This window comes from Cervus canadensis, chromosome 1 (genome assembly GCF_019320065.1).
Source record: "Cervus canadensis isolate Bull #8, Minnesota chromosome 1, ASM1932006v1, whole genome shotgun sequence".
Lineage (NCBI taxonomy): Eukaryota > Metazoa > Chordata > Mammalia > Artiodactyla > Cervidae > Cervus > Cervus canadensis.
Window position 1 is genome coordinate 27,131,263 of NC_057386.1, and position 20,535 is coordinate 27,151,797.

A 20,535-nucleotide genomic window follows, 5' to 3' on the forward strand; every position below is an offset into this window, starting at 1 on the left:
TACATCCACATGAACTCCATTTCCAATATACCAGTGCTGGAAGGCCCTGCATCAATATCCATGGGGTTCTCATCCTGAGAGCCGTTTGGTTTCCTTGGTAATTGTTTAGAGGTGTCTATAGGTCTTACAGGAGGAGAACTATCATTGCTTTGTGGCTCCATTTTGTTGTTATTATTGGTTAGTCACTCAGTTGTGTCTGACTCTTTATGACTTTATGGACTATAGCCCGCCAGGCTCCTCTGTCCATGGGATTTCCCAGCTAAGAGTAGTGGAGTGGGGAGTATTTCCTTCTCCAGGGGATCGTCCCAACCCAGGGATCAAACCCAAGTCTCCTGCATTGGCAGGCAGATCCTTTACCACTGAACCACCTGGGAAGCCTGGCTCCATTTTATATTCTCCGGTTAATTCAGCACTGATTTTGTGAATCTAGGCACCTGGTTAATAGAGGAAGAGCAAGGAGACACTTGCACATGTTTCTTCAGTGAAAGAAGGGCTCTAGTGTTCATTCACCAGTGTTTGCCAAGCACCTGCTCTGTGCCCCGGGAATACCGAGATGAACCGGGAGGTGAGCTACATGGGGTGGGTGACGCAGATGATCAGCGAAGGATGGCCAGTGGCAGCCAGAGTCTCTGTCTGGTGATAAATCTCTGAAGAAATGAGTGGGAAGCTCATCCAGAGATTGGAGGGAAAAGGCCTTTTGAAGGAAGACCCCCCCCCACCCCCATGTGAAGAGCTGGGGAACCTTCCAGGTGTGATGCTCCTCCAGGGGATCCAGCTGGGCACGTCCAAGGGAGGGCCTCTGACAGTACAGATGGGGTCTCTGGACAGAGGTCTCAGACCTGGGGGTTGTGACAAAGGTCTTGGATTTTTACTGTAAGTGTAGTGAGAAGAAGCCACAGGAAGGTTCTCCTCAGGGAGGGACATGGCCTGACTTGTATGTTTTTAAAAACAATTTTTAAAATTTAAATTGTACACATACCATAAAGGTTACCATCTTAGCCATTTACTTGCTTTGTGTGTGTTTTTTTTTTTTTTGCTTGCTTTGTGTTTTTAAAAAGCCCTCTGGCAGCTGAGTGGCCTTAACTGTCCTGAGCAGGATGGGCAGGAGCAGAGCTGAGACCGTCTGTCCTCTGCGGGGATGCGGTAGCATGAGGAGGGGGTGGGCCGGGGCAGGGGAGTGTGGGGAGAGACACTTGGTGTGGGGCGGTGAGTATCGGAAGGCCTTGTTGGCAGAGCCTCACAGGAGGGACTGGAACATTCATAGAGGGAGGTCTCTGAGGAAGGTCTTAGAGACTGCAGGTGGATCGGTAGGGCCTGACTGCCCCTCGGGGTGTGGCCGGCCTGACTGGTGGAGCCCAGCTGGTCTGTCCCTTGATTGGGAACAAGGTTGAGTCTGGGTCCATCTGGGGAAGCACTCAGGCTTGGGCACATTAGCAGTCTGATGAGTGTCAGACCAAAGATGAGTGTGAACTATTGGTTTGCGCGGGAGCAGCGGCCCCGGCCGAACGCTGAGGCTGAGTCAGGGACAGGAGTGTGGAAAAGGGAAAGCCAGGGCTGCACAGTCCACCGAGAAGGAGAGGGGAGCGTGGGGATCCACGCAGGAGCTGGACCCCGGGCAGATGAGGATCTGAGGGGCAGCCCCGAGCCCTGGGGGAGGGAGAGGGGGAGGAGGCCCAGCTGACAGTAGAGACGGGAAGTCAGGAGAAGCTGCTGACTCAGGCTGGTCTGTGCTGGGGCTGGCGGCTCCCCGGAAGGCCAGCTGCCGGGCAAGTCGGTGGACAGACGAGGGTGGGGCCCTGAGGAGGCCCTCCTGGGCTGGGGAGGCTTCTATAGGGAGTCCCCTGAGCTTACTCTGATTGTCCCTCCACATCATCAGTCTCTTGCAGATGCTGCATCTGTATTCACCCCCCCCATCCTCCCCCACACACACTTCTCGGTGAGCCCTGAGCAGCAGTGGAGGTCAGGAGTCGGGAGAAAGCAGGGAGAAAGCAGTTCTGTCCCCAGCCCCTCCCCATCCCAATCCTCCTGAGTGGTTGGGTTGGCTGCACTTCTCTGCTGGGGGCTCAGCTTCTGCTCTTGGTCCAGCTCCCTCAGGGGCTCGGCTGCTCCATCCCGGACCTGGCAGGCTGGGGGTGATCCTGGCCTGGCCTGGCTTCTGTACCTCCCCTATGCTGCTTTCCAGACAAGTCAGCCCCTGGTAAAGGGTCCTTTCTGAGCTCTCCTGTTCCCCAGCTGATGTCCCAGACAGAGGCAGGGACATGTGACTGAACAAAGATTATGACTCAAGATGTGTGTGTGTGTGTGGGTGTGTGTACATGCACATGCGCTTGCGTGCTCAGTTGTGTCTGACTCTTTGGGACCCCATGGACTGTAGCCTGCCAGGCTCCTCTGTCCATGGGATTTCCCAGGCAAAAAGACCGGAGTGGGTTGTCATTCCCTCCTCTAGGGGATCTTCCCAACCCGGGGATCGAACCCTTGTCTCCTGCGTCTCCTGCTTTGCAGGCAAATTCTTTACCACTGAGCCATGATTCAAGATGCTTCTGCCTAAATTGAGATGAATCCAGTTCCCTTCTCCACTATAATTTTTGCTTTGTTTTGTCTTTCTTATCACATTTTAAAAACTTGTGGTGAAATACATGTAATATAAAGTTTACTGTCTTCACCATTATGAAGTGTTCAGCTCAGTAACATTAAGTACATCCATGCTGTTTTGCAACTATCACCACCATCCATCCACAGAACTGTTTCTTCTTCAGAACAGAAACTCTGTCCCCATCAAACAGTAACTCCTGTTCACCACCCCCACCCCCCACAGCCCCCTGCAACCACCGTTTTACTTTCTGTTCCTATGAATCTGACTACTCTAAGAACCTCACGTAAGTGTAATCATACAAGTATTTCTGTCTTTTTCTGCCCGGTTTATTTCACTTAGCACAATTTCCTCAAGATTCATCTATGCTTTTTCTTCTTTTTGAAGACTGAATAATATTCCACTGCATGTATAAACCACTTTTTGTGTATCTACTCATCCATCAGTGGACATTTGGTTTGCTTCCACCTTTTGGCTGTTGTGAATAATGCTGCTGTGAACATGGGTGTGCAGTAATCTCTTTGAGACCCTGCTTTCAGTTTTGGGGGCAGTGTACCCAGAAGTGGAATTGCTGGATCATACGGTAAAATCTGTTTTTTATTTTTTTCAGGAACCACCATACTGTTTTTCATAGCAGCTGCACCATTTTATATTCCCAGCAACAATTCACAAGAGTTCCAGAGCTGTCCACATTCTTGCCAACACTTGTTATTTTCTGGTTTGGCTTGGCTTGGTTTGGTTTGGGTGGGTAGTAGCTATCCTAATGAGTATGATATGGTATCTCAGTGTGGTTCTGATTTGCGTCTCCATGATGTTGAGCATCTTTTAATTTACTTTTGACCATGGGTATATCTTAGTTGGGCTTCCCAGGTGGCACAGTGGTAAAGAATCTGTCTCCCAATGCAGAAGACGCAGGAGACTGGGGTTCAGTCCCTCAGTTGGGAAGATCCCCTGGAGAAGGAAACAGCAACCCACTCCAGTATTCTTGCCTGGGAAATCCCATGGACAGAGGAGACTGGTGGGTTGAAGTCCATGGGGTCGTAAAAAGTCGGACATGACTGAGCACACACGCAAAGCACCTTTGGAGAAGTATCTATTCATGTCCTTTGTCCATTTTAAAATCAGGTTAGTTCTTGTTGTTGAGTTGCAGGAGTTCTTTGTATATTCCAGATGATAACCCTGCCTTAGTCTGCCTGGGCGCTCATAACAGAATACCATAGACTGAATGCCTTAAACAACAGAAATTGATTTCTCGCAGTTCTGGAGGTTAGGAAGTCCAAGGACAAGGTGTGGCTGTTGGCTTCTTGGTGAGGGGTCTCCTCCTGCCTTGCAGGCTGCCGTCTTCTCACTATGTCCTCGCGTGGCTTTTCATTAGTGTGTGTGCAGCAGAAAGGTCTCTCTCCCCCGCCTCTCCTAATAAAGGCACCAATTCTATGGGATTAGGACCCACCCTTATCACTTCATTTAACCTTAATCCACCCCCTGAAAGTCCTATCTCCAAATGAAATCACTTTGAGAATTAGGGCTTCAACATATAAATGTGGTGGCAGAGGGGCACAATTCAGTCCACAGCAAACCCTTGCCAATGTTTTCTTCCATTCTGTGAGTTGCCATTTCACTCTATTGATTGTGGGTTCTCTGATGCATGGGAGTGTTTAATTTAAAAAAAATTTTCTTTTCTATTTACTTGACTTTTTGTCTGCATTGGGTCTTCACTGCTGCGCATAGGCTTTCTCTAGTTGCAGTGAGGGGGGCTGCTCTCTCTTGCAGTATATGGGCTTCTCACTGTAGTGGTTTCCATGCTGTGGAGCACAGGCTGTGAGCGTGGGCTCAGCAGTTGTGTCGCATATGAGCTTATTTGCTCCATGGCATGTGGGATCTTTCCAGACCAGGGACTGAACCTGTGACCCCTGCACTGGCAGGCAAATTCTTAACCAGTGGATCACCAGGGAGTCCCAAGTGTTTAATTTTGTTGTCATCCAGTACATCTTGTTGCTTGTGCTTTTGGTGTCATCTTTAAGAATCCATTGCCAAATCCAACGTCATGAAGCTTTTCCCCTGTGTTTTCTTCTGAGAGTTTTACAATTTTGGCCCTTAGATTTAGGTCTTTCATCCACTCTGAGTTAACTTTTGCCTATGGTGTAAGGTAAGGGTTCCACTTAATCCTTCTGATGTGGATGCCCAGTTTTCTCAGCATATTTGTTGAAAAGACTGTCCTTTCCTCTGAATGCTCTTGGCACTAGACAATAGTTTATATTCTTACTCTTTCAATAGACCTTTTGAAACTGTTCCTATAGAAAAAGCTCTTGAAGTACTTTATTTCCATCTCCTTTTGTACGGCCTTGACTCTTTCCTATAGTTCTTTGATGTGAAGCCACATTTTAGGTAAGGAAACAACTCCTGGTTAGTGGCTACCAGCTCTGTGGGACGCTGGCTTCTTGGTTCGGCTTTGGAGACAGAAGGATGGCCCAGGGCAGTATTTCTGAGGGTTTGATCTCAATATAGCTCCCAGATTACAGCCTCTCTCTAGGATCTGCGTTTTATATTTAAAGACCAGCTCCTCCTGTTTTTTTGGTTTTTTTTAAATTCCGGATTAAACCCTATTCATTATGGTCTCTACCTTGTGGCAGCCTGTCATAGTTTCTGCAAGTCCGTATTCCATTTCCAGAGTGTGTTTTCAGCTTGAGATGGTGGGGCTAGTGCTGTGCGGTTGTCCTTTTCAGTTTAGTTTTGTTTCATCCCTTCTTGGTTCTCACTTTCTTCCGATGACTTCTGCTGATGGGATCAATGAAATTTTGTTAAAATTTTATGTATTTATTTATTTTTGGCTGAGTTGGGTCTTTATTGCTGTAGGCTTTGTCTAGTTACGGTAAGCGGGGGCTGCTGTTGATTGCAGTGCTTGGGCTTCTTTTTGCGGTGGCTTCCCCTGTTGGGGAGCACAGACGCTAAGCTCACAGACTTCAGCAATTGTGGCTCAAGGGCTCTAGAACTTGGGCTCAGAAGTTGTGGCTCCCCGTGGCCTGTGGAATCTTTCCAGATCAGGGATCAAACCTGTGTCCCCTGCATGGGCAGGTGGATTCCTATCCTGCCTCTGTACCACCAGGGAAGTCCTCCATATGAATTTGCCTTTTCCCTTCTGATGCTGTGTAGAAACTTGTTCTTTATATACTGGGAAGGATTGAATCTAAACAAAATGGGATGACTTTTCATCTCGAGACCAACAGGAAATAATAAGCTTTGAAGAGCTTCCTTTGGCCTCTAACCAGAGTCCGGGATTCCCTTGGCTGTTCCCGGGCCAGGTTTTCAGCGTAAACATTCCCAGGTTGGGTGGGAATCAAACCAGGTGCTGGTTGAGGAGCCTGGCTCTTCCTCTGGAACTGAGTTTCCCAACATGGAGTACCAACAGCTTAGGCAGGATCACTCTTCATTGTGGGACTGCCCTTTGGGTACTGGGGTGTCCAGCAGCGTCTCTGGCTCCACCCCCAGCACCAGCCCGCCAAGCTGTGACAGCCCAGAGCAGCTGCACGCACTGTCAGATGTCCCCTGGGGGCAGAATCCTCCGCCCACCCCACTGCAGAGGTCAAGAGCAAGCCCAGAGCGGGTTCTAGAAAGCTCTTGCTGGATATTTTCAGCGTGCCATTCACTTGCCTTCTGTTTCCTGCCGAGTCCCCTGGTAGTTGAGCTATGTGAACATGCTTATTTTGTTCGTTCTCAGACTTGAATGCCTCCGCTCTCGGCTTCCTGGGGCTTATTGTACTTGGATGCAAAGCTGAATGCCCTCACCCACCCCTGGACACTCCTTATTATTTGTGATGGTCCAGAATGGTTTCCCGGCTGCCTTTCGATTTTCTTGCCTTAAAAGGGTAACCAGTCTGAGGCCCAAGACACCCGCCCCCCAGCACAGCTCTGAAGGTGGCGCTGAAACATCTGAGCTGCATGCTGGCTGACCCTCCCTCTGCATGGACCATATCGTGTTCCTGACTGTTCTCTCCCTCTCCTTCTCTTCCATCTTTTTTACTTAACTCCACTCAATTTATGAGTTATGGTTTAAATAGAAGTCTTAGGTGAACACATTCTAGAGAGGAAAGAAGCTTGATAAGAATATAAAATGAACAATTTAAGGAAAACAGCCCTGGGAAGACCCTCTCCCTGCCCTTGTGGAGTGAGTTCCTAAGTTTAAGTGTACCTCGGATCCTCGGATAACATGGGTTTGAACCGCATGGATCTACCTACAAGTAGGTTTTTTCCACAGCGGATCCTTCAGTACATCTTCGTCCATGGTTGGTTGAATCTGTGGATACCAAGGAACCACAGACTCGGAGGGACCACAGACATGGAAGGGACCACAGACATGAGGGATCACAGGCATGGAGGTGCCCAGACATGAGGGACCACAGACGTGTGGGGACCACAGACGTGGAGGGGACCACAGACATGAGGGATCACAGGCATGGAGGTGCCCAGACATGAGGGACCACAGACGTGTGGGGACCACAGACGTGGAGGGGACCACAGACATGAGGGATGAGGGACCACAGACATGAGGGATCACAGGCATGGAGGGGCCCAGACATGAGGGACCACAGACGTGTGGGGACCGCAGACGTGGAGGGGACCACAGACATGAGGGATGATGGACCATAGACATGAGGGATCACAGGTGTGGAGGGGCCCAGACATGAGGGACCACAGACGTGTAAGGGCCACAGACGTGGAGGGACCCAGACATGGAGGGCCAACTATAAATGATGGATAAATTAAGCCCCACTTTGTTCAAAGGTCAACTGTAATTTCTTGATCAATTTGATCCTCTTGAGTTGGTTAGAAGAATTTTTAGGAATCAGGAAATTAATCATAGAAATCTTTTTTTTTTCTTTTCATCATCTTATGCTTGGCTAGAACCCATCTGTCTATTTTCTGTTTTGAACTCATAACCCTAAGAGAAGTATCGTTCATCAGCATGCACACGATGTTGCCTTTCAGCCACTGGGGCCAGTCCTAGTGACTGTGGGGTGTCCGCTCGTTGTTCAGCTTTCTCTGCACGTTCCCTCTGTCGGATTTCCAGGTGAACACAGGCTGCTCTGTGAGCAAGGAGAGACCTTGCTTATGTCTGGAGTGTCTGTCTGGCTCCGGCCACTGGACATTGATTCCATGGATCCATCACTGGGTGTTGCTGAGTCCATAAAGCCAAGTAGCTCTTGGCTGAACACCATGAGCATTTGTGAGTAGGCAACTGATGCTCATTGAGTGTCTTTTGTTGTGTGATGCGGGCACCAAAAACTCTGTTGATCAGGTGAAGATGTTGGGAATCGTAGTGTTTTGAGAAGCATGCCTGAGCCTGTGCAGTGAGCAGCGGAGGTGGAATCGGACCAGGAGCTCTGGATCCGGAAGCCTGTGTGCTTTCCTCAGAACACTACCCAGGGAGGCCGTGCCCACCCCCGGTGTGTAAGAGCCAATTAAAACTGGATTTGAATCCTGGCTGTATTGTAAACTCTGTGGTTTGGGCAAGTTCCTTAACCTCCTGAACAGAACCAAGTGTCTGCATCTTAGACTGAGGGTGATGATACCTGGTAGGGTTGTGATGAGGGCTTGATGACCTGTGAAGAGGCCTGAGCAGCGCCAGGCCACGGGTGAGGGCAAGAGGAGAGTCGGAGAGGAGGCAGTGGGAAGCGGATCGGGTTAAAGTCTGCAGAAGCTGGGAGTGGGCCTGGCGCCCTGCCCAATTCTAGCAGGAGGATCCCAGGGAGTGGACAGGGAACAGGGCCAGAGCAGGCTGAGCACTGTGGGTGGATGACTGCAAGGATGCTCCTTTTGGGGTCCATTCCTGGAAAGCCCATGGCTGGGTGTGGTCAGAGCAAAGGAAAGAGGAGGCCTTGGAAGATTTGGGGAACACAAGGAAGACCCGGTCCTGCTGGAAGGGGCAGGCGATACTTAACAAAGTCCTAGATGTGGAGAGTGGGGAGCAGGGCACCTAGCTGGCCTTCAGCCTGGCTGGAGGCTGAAGCACCCCCAGCCAGCACCCTTGTCCTATCCTCGTCCCAGGAAAGTGGCACTGCTCTGGTGGAGCCCACCACCCCTCAGGGCGTATTCCCTCCAACATAGCACCCACCCCAGCACCCCTCCCCCAGCACTCTCCCTACCAATAGGACTCCCTTCCTGGTTCAAGGGGAGATGTTACTTATTTCATTTCTGTATATTTTGAATTCTGGAAGAAGATGGAATCTGAAGAGTCTGGCTGGTGCATGAGTACAAGATAAATGCCTCCATCTGGGAAAATGAAGGAAAGATGTGTGAAGGGAACCAAGGATGAAGAGTCAGGCCATGTGGAGGGGCTCAGGGGAGGAAGGTCCTCTGTGTACATGCATCTGGGAATAATCAGATTGGGTTCAAGGTTCTAGGAGAATAAAGATGTGATGATGCAAATGAAGTAACCCTGAGAATTTTGCCTCAGAGCAAGTAACCACAGCCTTCGAGAAGTGGCTGCAGGTCTTTCAGGTGACTGTCTGGAAGGTTATCAGGTTTGTTGCCAGAGATTAAGAGTTTAGATCTGGAATTTTGACTGAGGTGCATTTTTCCCCTTTCCTTTCTCTTCTTTTCTTTCTCCCTCATCTCTCCCTTTTTTTCTTCCTTCCTTTTTTTTTTTTTTAAGATTTATTTATTTATTTTTGGCTGCTCTGGGTCTTCATTGTGGTGCACCGGCTTCTCATTGCTATGGCTTCTTTTGTTGTGGAACACGAGCTCGGTAGTTGTGGCTCATGAGCTTAGTTGCCCTGTGGCATGTGGGATCTTCCTGAGCCAGGGATTGAACCTGTGTCCCCAGCACTGGCAGGCTAGACCACCAGGGAAGCTGCCTTCCTTTCTTTTTCTTTCTTTTTTTATGCTAAGGGCTTAGGGAAACACTGGGAAGATTTTCTATCACCTTCCTTCTGCTTTTCCTCTTCAAGGTCTTATCTTTCTTCTGGGGAATGAGTATGATGCATTTCATTTCCATTTTGATGGGTAGATTTTGGAAAGCACAGATGCGGTATAGAATCACCTATGTTTTCACCGAGTAAGTCCTACAACAGTCATCTCTAAGTAGTTGCAATCATCACCTGAAAGGGTGCCTTGATTAAACAGATACTTTATTTGTTGTCACTGTGAGTCAGACTGACATGCCACTGGTTGGTTCTGCAGTCATGGGTAAAATTCATCAGTAATTCTCTCCAAGAATCACTCAGGCTATGTTCATTCATTTTATACTGAGAGTCCTAATAAAATGAGTTGCTATATAGGTCTTAACCTAGGAATTCTTCCATTGTTGCTGTGGAAACAAGCATTAAAAATTGTGGGCAGAGAAAGAAAAATAGCTTGTGCTAAACATCCATGCAATGCACAAGAAGTGGTTGTTTAAATACAGAATCTTAAAAATCGTGATACCTGGAATCAAGCTGAGACTAATAAACTATTGCACTAGTCATATGACTGAAATCGTGAGTAATTTTTCTCAGAAATGATTTAGAAAACAAATCGCTGTCTTAAAATATTATTTTCACCTGTAGTCACATTGGCACAGCTGCCAGGATAGCAGTGCTCAGAACGAGTGCCAGGTACGTCTTGGACACTGGCCACCAGCTAATCTCTTTAAGTAGGAGCAGGGGCTGGGTGGTCCCGGCTGGGAGGCTGTTGGTTGAAATGGTGTCTCCAGGAAAGGAGACAAGAACAGGAGGACGTCCCTGCTGGGGAAGGCAGCCTGTTCCTTTTCTCCGGGGCAGAACGGGGTGTCCTGGGATGCAGTGAGGGGAGAGGTGGCCCAGGGCTGCTGAGCACCAGCTACGATCCGGGAGGCGAGCAGTTAATTAGACCCAGGTCCTGTGAGTGCTGGGGCTTCCCGGGTGGCGCAGTGGTAAGGAATCCACCTGCCAACACAGGAGTCGCAGGAGACGAGGGTTTGATCCTTGAGTTGGGAAGATCCCCTGGAAGAGGACATGGCAACCCACTCCAGTATTCTTGCCTGGGAAATCCCATGGACAGAGGAGTCTGGTGGACTACAGTCCATGTAACAGTCCACGGGGTCACGAAAGAGTTGGACACGATTGAATACCTGGGAGTGCAGCCACCGGCATCACTGTCACCTGGTGCTTGGCGGTGGTTCAGTCGCTCAGTCGTGTCCGACTCTTTGTGACCCCACAGGCTGTTGCCCACCAGGTCCCTCTGTCCGTGGGATTCTCCAGGCAACAATACTGGAGTGGGTTGCCATTTCCTCCTCCAGGAGATCTTCCTGACTCAGGGATCAAACCCAGGTCTCCTGCACTGCAGGTGGATACTTTACTGACTGCGCCACCAGGGAAGTCCAGTCACCTGGTGGTGTTTTTTAAAGTGCATTTTCCAGTTTGTTTCTTATCTGCAGTTTTGGTCCTTGACCTCACATCCCTGGTCGTGAGTGTCCACAAGGACAGGCAGAGTCAGAGTCCCATTGTGCTGCTGAGAGGGAAAAGGGCTCAGAGGTTCATGGCCAGCCGGCCCACATCCTCAGGAGTGGTGGCAGGACGCAGGCCACCTTCCTCGCCTTTGGACGTGGGTTTCCCCCAGGCTTTTAACCACATCCTGCTCCTTTGCACAAATTGTCTTTCCTAGAATATTTTAATTGAGTAACTCTACTCTATAATGGCAGGTCTGTCTGATCAAAATCTTCCCAATTAATTTTTAATTGATACCATTTTTGTCCAAAAGAAGAAAAAAAAGCTGTGCTTCTGTGAAATTGAATTTTCAAGTAATTCATTTATGTCTATTTGGAAATTATGTAAGTTGCTCAACTGTCAACCCTAAAATGGCAAGGCTTACGGACATAGTATGTCTCGACTCCAGCTGACCTGTTTTATGTGGGGAGATACATGTATCTCCACATTGCTGAAGAGTAATGTCATAACATTTCCCTTGTAGCTCAGTCAATAACAAATCTGCCTGCAATGCAGGAGACCTGGGTTTGATCCGTGGGTTGTGAAGATCCCCTGGAGAAGGAAACGGCAAGCCAATCCAGTATTCTTGCCTGGAGAGTCCCATGGACAGAAGAGCCTAGTGGTCAGCCCATGGGGTCGCAAGAGTCAGACACGACCTAGTGACTAAACCACCACAACCCATGTCAGAACATCAGTAATGGTACACGTGTGTTTTCAGTAGTTCAGTGAAAGCTGTTGAGAAGCTGTAGAAAGGAACCTGGTGGGAAGGTACCATCTCAGGAGGAACGTGCTCTCTGTGCATCCTCATCTGGAGGCTTGTTCTCCATGACAGCAGTGATGCCCATGGTGTGTGGGGGTGAAGCTCTGTCAAGTGTGGACACACGGGTTTTCTTTTCTACCCTTTGTACAGAAGGACTCCCTGGGACAAACATGAAGAGCGCAGCCAAGCCTTGGAGTCCAGTGACCAGGACAGGGAGCCAGGGGGTGGACCGCCCCCGGCCCCTCCCCGGCCCCTCTCCCGGCATGAAGAGCTCTAAGTCTTCCACCTCGCTGGCTTTCGAGTCCCGACTCAGCAAGGTATGGATGGGACACCGGGCAGGGCTGCTGGGTGCCCCAAGGCAGTGAGCAGGGCCCCAGGAGGGCCCCAACATAGCTGACCTGAAGGCACAGAGCAAAGGGGGTGCAGTCAGGGTGCCCTGGACTCGAGAGGAAATCTGTGGTTGGACAGAGATGGGACCCCCTGCATGGACCATGTGGGCTCTCCAGCCAGAGTCAGCTTCCACTGGACGGGCTCAGGGTCACCAGGGTCCTCATAATTCAGGTGTCACTGCCCCACTGGCTTGCATCTGGACTTCTCCTCTCAGGGTTCCCCTCACCCAACCAGGGCAGCCCTTGGGGGTCTCCCCTGCTGGCTCCTCCTCACCCCCTGGGGTTCCTAACATAAGTGGACTGGAGCACCTCCTTCCACCCTGAGATGAAACTCAGAGACCTTGTCACTGGCCTACACACACACACACTCTGGAGAAATCAGTGTAGCATCCTAACTATAGAAGGAACAAAAGGAACATCATTTATAATTAAAGCATCACATTTCCACCCACAACTGCCTGTGCGTGGCTCCACTGAAGGACGTATGGTGCTTCTTGGTGCCCCATGGATGTGGCCACTCTGGGCAGACAGATTCAGGGTTATCGTGTTGATGACTCGGGCACCGGGAAGGCTGGGGTGATGGTTTGAATGCTGAGCACTCTTGGTGAAGTTGTGAACCCAAGTGCAGTCTTCCCTTGTTCTTAGAAAGTTGAGTGTATCTTAAAGTCTTATAAGAAACACATTGTCTTTATACGTAAAACAAAGGGGTGTTCTCCACTGGGATAACAATCAAAGATGCTCCAGCTCTGCGAGTGTCTGAGGGATCTGTGAAGAGTGTGGATGCAGGCAGTTCCTTGTGCCAGGCTGTCAGGTTCTCAGAAGGACGTCTGGGGTCTCCATCCTCCCACACTGTAGACGCCAGTACCGCCTACAGTCACGGTGGCAGCTAAAGACGCCCCCACAAAATTCTGACATACTCCCTGAGGAATGGCACTGTTCCTGGTGAGGACAGTTCTTGTAGGTGACAGCATCCACTCATAAATTCTGACACCGCGTGAAGGTGACACATGGATGTGTGTCTCCAGCCAGCGCTCCTCCGGCTGCCTTTGTGACCCACCTCCTGGGTGTCTGGAAGGGCCCTTGAAGGTGACATACTCAACATTGACTGCTCTCCTTCCCCTCCGTCTCTCCCGCCTGCAAACCTGCTCCTCTAGACTCTCCCTGTTCCAGTAAATAGCAGCTCCCTCCTGTCATCACCCAGGCAAAAGCCCTGACATCATCTCCAGACCCTCCTTTCCTCCCATCCCACGGTTCACCTGCAAAACATCCCAGGGACCACTTGCCTGCTCTTGACTTTGTAGCCTACGCTCCATTCTCAACAGAAGCTGGGTGGTCCTTTCAACACAAGTCAACACAAGTCACTCCTCTGCTTAAAATCCTCCAGGCTCTCCCCACCCATTCAGAGGGGAGTAAAGTGTCCTCCCACCCTGCTGAGCCTGGCTCCCTGGACTGCATGCACACAGCTTCTGGGCTCCCCCTGTGCTGTCCTGTTGCTCCCTGGCAGTGCTCAGTATGGGCTGAATACCCGGCAGGGGCAGTGGGTTAGGAACAGCTTGCTAAAGAGGGGGTCAGACAGGCCGCATCAGGACCTCAGCTCTGCCCGCTCCTGGCTGTGGAACCTCAGGCTGCGCAGCTGCTCTGAGATGGGGTGAGGACTGTATCTGCCCTGAGATGTAAGTGTGGATAGTGTCCTGCACATAATTTTGTTTATCATTATTCTGTTATCCTGGCCCTGACCATTATTTCCATCGTTTTAATGTTTATTGTCTTTGACCTATTGGGAGACATCTTCAATATGGATTTTAAATGAATACATACATTTCCCCCATAACCGACCCTGAGAACTTCTGGAATATATTAAAATATTTTCAAGCAGTATTTAATCACAGGTGAAGCTCAGGTGTGTTTCCTACTGCTGATGAACGAGTAAAATGGTGGCCATTTCTGCTTTGATGGATGTGTGTTTTGGAAACTGGTTCCAGTGGGAGGACATCAGGGGAGACGCAGACACTCCTCTGGAGGCTCTTGGCTCTTGTCCTGGTCCTCCGGGTCGCCAGGCCTGAACCTGTGAAAGAGGGTGACGGGGTTGGGGGAAGGAATAGCCAAGAGCTGTACCCCCGTACTCTCTGACACTCCTCTCTGCCTCTGTGGGCAGAGGAAGAAGACAAAACCCAGAGCCCAGAAGAGAAGGAGGCGACAGACATTGACAGAAAAGCAAGTGACTTCCCCCCAAGTGTTTTACTGCTGAAATCTGAGCACTCAGAGAAGCTGAATTACACACTGAACACGACATCCCACCACCTGGATGCCATGGTCAGCATCTCACTGCGGCTGCTTTACAGGACTTCCTGGGTGGCTTGGTGGTAAAGAGTCCACCTGCCAGTGCAGGAGATGGGGCTCAACCCCTGGGTCAGGAAGAGCCCCTGGAGGAGGAAATGGCAACCCACTCCAGCATTCTTGCCTGGGAAATCACATGGACAGAGGATCCTGGTGGGCTACAGTCCATGGGGTCACAAAGAGTCAGACTTGACTGAGCACACACACATTACCTATGACTGCTTTGCAGGAGTTGGACACATATAAGTATAGACAGATATGTTTTCACTGGCCCAAAATAGGAGAACTAAAACACATGCACCAAAAGTAGAATGAAAGACCCTGCTTCAGATGCTGGCCTGAGCTGTGGAGCCGTGGAGGAGCAGGTTTGTGTGGGGAGCAACAGGAGCCTGGATGGGATGGCGGGGGTAGGGGGGCTACTGTGAGTCCTCATGTCACTGAGTCCAGCACAGAGAGACAAGCCCCCCGGGCTCCCTGATGCAGACAGGCCACATCACATCAGCTACTAGAAGGCCCATGTCTATTAGCCAGGACTCCCTTGGTCACAAATGACAGAACATTGACTTGAACAGAAGAGAAATCTATGGAAGACATTTGAGGTTCTGGGTCACTGTGTGCAGGACAAAGGTGCAAGACCAGAGAATAGAGAGACCGGGACCATGGACTGGGACTCCCCAGGACTTCACGTCACCTTTCTCTGCTTTGTCATCTTCTTTGTCGCGTGGTATGAAGTCTGGCTGTCAGTCCTGCCCGTGCCTCCCCCATTCCTTGGAGGGTCCAGCTGCTGCTTGCTTCTGGTTGGTTAAAAGCAAGCAACAAGCAAAGTATTGGGAAAGGTCCCTGCTTGGTGAGCACGAGTCATGTGTTAACCCCATCCAGTTTCCTGTGGCTGGGGCTTAGGGTCCCCGTAAAGCAGTCTCATGGTTTATGTTCTCCTTGAGTCTTGGGGACCAGGTCAGTCCTCTTGTTGTCCTTCCGGAGAGAATGCTCCACAGTTGCACTACCTGAAGCAGGAACCACCAGCCTGTGTGGCAGTGATGAGCCCTAATGTGTGTTGTGAGTGCAAGACACACATCAGGTTTTGAACAGTGAGTGCAAAAAAAGGAAAAGACCTCATTGGTGTGTTCTACATTAATTGATAATATTTTGAATGTATTGCATCCAGAAAATATGTCACTAAATTTAAGGTTGCCTGTTTCATTTATGTTTTTTAATGTTCATCCCAGACCATGTAAACTTAGGTCCATGGCTTGTATAATATTTCCACTGACAGTGCTACTCTAAAACCTTTTGGTTCTCAGAGTGTGGAACCCACAGCAGCAGTACCAGCATCCCCTGGGAACTCGTCCGAAATGCAGATCCTCAGGTCCCACCCAGACCTAGGGGATCAGAAGCTTGGCAGGGGTGCTGGGGCTGGGGTGCAGGCATCCGTCTGCGGTTTAACAGACCCTTAGGATTCTGACAGACCCTGAAGTTTGAGAACCACTGCTCCAACCATTAACATGTTTTCCTCTTTGAAAGACCAGATTGTGTTTTGTGTGATTATTTGAGAACTTTGACTTCCCCCGTCCCCATCTTTGTGGAATTGAAGGAATCTCTTAGCTACATGAATCTGTGAGCTGTTCAGACATTTTCCTTTTGTAAGCTTTCATATACAGGTGCTCAGCAGCTTAAATATCAGTGGAAGAGTTGGTGAAAATACTTATTACACACATCACAGCAAGAACGAAGCTTTCGTAGGGATCTTGTGTAAGAAACCAGAGATCTCAGGTGGTGCCGAAGCTGCATTTGATGACCAGGAAACAAAGCCAAGAATGCAGCCATGAACAGAGAAAGAAGAATTAGTAACCTCACTCCAGCGGTGTGGCCGGCATCTCCTGGCTCCTCTTAGGCTTTGACCCAGTGGAAATGTTCTGTGTCTGATATTGCCTCAGAGGACAGGATCAATCTGGGGTCTGTATGTCCTGCCTCTGGGGAAAGTACTAAGCAGTGAGTCTTTCTCCAAAGGAATTCCTCGTGGAAGGTGCAGGACAAATGAAGGGCTCCCTGTAAAAGCTTTGCTGCCACCCAAATGGGCCATGCTGCACTAGGGAGACAGCACGCCACTGGCCTGGAGCACATCTGTCTTATCCTTTTGCCAGTGAAGGATGGGATCAGATCTTTTTATAATACAGGTTGGGACCCTAAAGTCCAAGAAGAGGCCGAGGAAGTTGGGTACAGCTGGTAAAATGGAACTCAGAAGTGGGCTTCGGAGTTCACTCACATCGGTATCATGGCTTGATGTTTATCAAGTAGAGAAACAAAAGCACAGGAAAAACCCACAAAAGCACAGAGAGGTAAAAGTGATTTGCCCTGGGTCACACAGCCAGTAAGAGGCAGAGCCAAGACTCCAGCCCAGGATCCCAAGTCTGGACTTAGAGCTGGTGCCCTGAGTTGCCACCCTGTGCCGCCCATGCGACATGGCTTTCCTCCAGCCCTGCCCATAAGCCCTCACCCCGGTGGTGTGCCTGGCATCTCCTGGCCCTTCTTTGGCTCCAGCCCAGTGAAAATCTTACAGGCCTTGGAAACACAGTCCTGGGCCTGCCTCCCAGTCCTACCTCACCCACGCAGCCTCGAGTGAGTTAGTTAATGTGCTTTGTCAAGTCCAGGGTAGTCAAGTTGTGGTTTGAATCAGAAGTAACATGTGAGTCAAGGACCTAGAAGGACCCAGGCTGCCACATGTCATCAGCTCCTGTCTGTTCCCTTAATTCTGCCTCTGACCCTCCAAACAGGCTTATCACCCAGTCTTAACAGCAAGAACTTGACTTTGCCTTCCTTCCCCCTACCCCTGCCTGCCCTTCCAGCTGCCTCCTCTCTCCCCTCCCCCACCCCGCCCGATCCCTCCTTCTCTTCTGCTCACAGAGCGGTCTCTCCAGCGGACTCAACTGGATGGCTCTCCCGGCTGGAACACACACGTTTCCCTGTTGTCTGCTCATTACATCCGAATCCTTGTCACTGCTTCTCCTCATCCTTATTTCTCCAGGAGCCAGGAGGGTCCTGCCCTGGTCCCATGTGCTCCCCCTTCCTTCCCCGCCCTGCTCCCTGCCCCCAGCTTTTAGCGTACACCTGTGGCCTCAGGGACACCCCGTCCACTTGGTCCTCCGGGCCTGGTCCAGGGCACCTGCTCCGTGAGGACGCCCACACCTCCCGTTTTTGTTTTCCTCACTCCTCATGACGAGTTCTGAGTCACCACACAGGAACTAGCCCCTTTGCTGGTTGTTGACCCTGAGAGCAGGCCGCCCACTCTGCTGTGACCCGTGTGCACCCTGGCCCGTGGATTCGGCACATTGTATGCACTGAGGGTGGACGCCCAGCTGGCAGTAGGCCTTCGGAGCACAGTGTCCAGGATGGTGGGAGCAGCTCTGGGGGCTGTGGTGAGAGGGGAGGGGCCCCAGGCTCTCTGTTCCACACCTTCCCTGTTCTCCCTCTCTGGGCTTCTTAACCTTCAGGAAATGGCCCTAGAGCAGGATGGAGCCCCTGACCAGTGTGGTGGCCTGGGCTTCCTGCTCCAGGTCTCCGTTGATTCAAGGGAATTTTCATGCTGTTTCTCCAAGTGTCATGTGTGTTTGTGGAGGCTCTGGACACCTGCCTGCCTCGTCTTCTAGAAGGATCCCTTCCACAGCCGTCTTTAACCAAGACTGTCTGTGGTTGGGAGAACTTATTTGTGGTTTTTCTCTTTCAGCTCAGGTATGGTTTACCTGGGCCAGAGTGTGAGCTCATTTAGGCCTGCCCCCCCACCCCCCACTTCAATACCTTTCAGCAAATGTTTGTTCTCTGCCTTCTGTGCCAGGGAAGAAGGCAGACAAGGAGCAGATCCTGCTGTCTTTCTGCCATCACTAACCATTCTTCTGGCTCCACAGCAGTCCCTCTCCTCCATCTGAACAGTGTGTGTGGGGTCGCCTGCCAGTGCTTGGGGTGGGCACCTGTGGATATTCACCTGTTTGTATCTCTTCCCTCTGAGAAGGGAAGAATCTCCAGAGGTTTTTGTGCTACTTTTTATTGTCTTTGAATTTCTTGTGTGTCACTCTATCCTGACTTCTGTGTGCCATATAGTTCTTTTTTCCTTGGTTCCCAGTCTTTTAAGAAAAAAACAATAATACATCGGGACCATCCTAGTGGTCCAGTGGTTGACTCCCTGCTTCCAATGCACGGGGCGTGGGTTCCATCCCTGGTTGGCCTGCACGCTGGGGGCAGGGGGTGGGGGTGTCTCAGCCAAATAAATACATAAAAATACACACCATGTTTTAAAAACATCATTATTTGAATGTGATTGATGGGTGGTGACCACCCACGACCTTACACGGATCTCTGAAGCAGTGCTGGAGGCCCGCGCCAGGACCAGAGGGCATCCAGGTTTGTCCACTCTGCGCTGTTCCCTCCGGCCGGGGTGGGCAGGTGGGGCCCGCTCCGTGCTGTGCCGGTTTATGAAGCCCCTTCCCGAAAACGCATCTCTTCACCCTCTCTCCCCCACCTCTCTCAGCTCAAGCGGGCCAGCAGTGAGGACACGCTCAACAAGCCTGGGGTGGCCGCTGCTTCCGGGGCAGCAGCTCGGCTGAAAAAGACGTCCACGTCCGGTGCCATCTCTGAACTCACCGAGAGCCGCCTGAGGGGCCCCTCAGGTAGGTGGGAGTGGGGACAAGGAGAGACTCAGGCGTCGGGGGCAGGCAGGTGGGAGGGTCTCAGGGAGGTGGGGGCAGGTGGGCGGGGTCCGGGGAGGGGCGGGGCACGTGGGGGGAGCCCAGGGCAGAGGAGCCCAGGAGGCCCTTTCTTGTCCATTTGAAATTATCTCAGGGCTTCACTCCTCCTTCCCCCGTCAGGTCTGTCAGGACCACTTTGAGTCAGGAGCTTTTAGGCGACAATATTCCACAACGGGGGGTTTATATGTCTCGGGGAGACAGACACAAGGGGACACGGAGGCGGTGGGGAGCCCTGTGTGTCTCTCCACCCCTCTGCTTGTCCATCACCCTGCACGTGTGGACTTCGTGGGGATCCAGGCAGGGTGGTACAGGCCGTGGGGCTGTCTTGGGGTCTTGGTACTGCAGTGTAGACGAGTGTGTGGGCCCACAGGTCCCTGGCCAAGCTGCCCAGCCTGCGTCCTGGGTCCTGTGGAGGCCAGGAAGAACTCAAGGCTGCTCGCAGTCGCTCAGACGCCAGTGGCCGCTGAAAGCCGTAGGCATTCTCTGTGTTAGCAGTTTTTTGAGAAACAGAAAAGGTTTTTTTTTTTTTAATCCATTATTCAGAGCATTGGAAACTTAAAACATCAAAGAATATATTTCATTTTCTTTTGCAGCATGTAGATAAGAAAGTTGAGCTTTGCGTGGTCCAACTCACAATGCAGGCCCATAAATGATCGTAATGTATTGCTCAGTTATCCAAGATGGGAACAGCTGAAATGTTCATTTATGATAGGGGTTTAATGGTAGCCTGCTTATGACTTCCTCACTTTTACGTAAAATATCACAGATTAGCTTTCCAAAGGTATATTTTAATTTACTCTTTTCAAAAAGTTGAATCTGTAAAGAATATATGTGACTTTTTTTTATGATGTGGGGGGAATGGCCTCATGTTTCTCTACAACCGTTTTACTTTTCAAAAGACTGGTTTCATGCTAAATATACACACATTTGCTTTTTCTAAATAATTTTACTTATTAATTTTTGGCTGCACTGAGTCTTCATTGCTGCGCAGGCTTTACTCCACTTGCGGTGGGCAGGGGCGGCTCTAGTTGCCGTGCTCAGGCTTCTCCCTGCAGTGGCTTCTCTTGTTGCAGGGCACAGGCTCTAGCATGGGCTTCAGTAGTTGTGGCTCCCAGGCTCTAGAGCGCAGGGTCAGTAGTTGTGGCTCCCAGGCTTAGTTTCTCTGCGGCATGTGGGATGCTCCCTTATCAGGGCTGGAACCTGTGTCTGCTGCATTGGGAGGTGGATTCTTTACCACTGAACCACCAGGGAAGCCCTCACACATTTTGCTTTTAAAATACAGCAT

The 20,535-nt window shown here is 50.5% G+C and overlaps 1 protein-coding gene across 9 annotated transcripts in view; it reads left to right on the forward strand.

Annotated features, from left to right (window-relative positions):
• SPECC1 (sperm antigen with calponin homology and coiled-coil domains 1) overlaps positions 1-20,535 on the forward strand; it is a 210,789-nt gene that overhangs the window by 58,910 nt on the left and 131,344 nt on the right. For 8 of the 9 annotated variants that reach the window (XM_043473066.1, XM_043473070.1, XM_043473069.1 and 5 more), the window contains 2 exons: positions 11,939-12,105; positions 19,034-19,172. In XM_043473066.1, coding sequence (XP_043329001.1) covers positions 11,939-12,105; positions 19,034-19,172 — 306 coding nt within the window. Of the gene's footprint in view, positions 1-11,938; positions 12,106-19,033; positions 19,173-20,535 lie in introns of those variants that run through there. The other variant, XM_043473075.1, reaches the window with a different exon arrangement.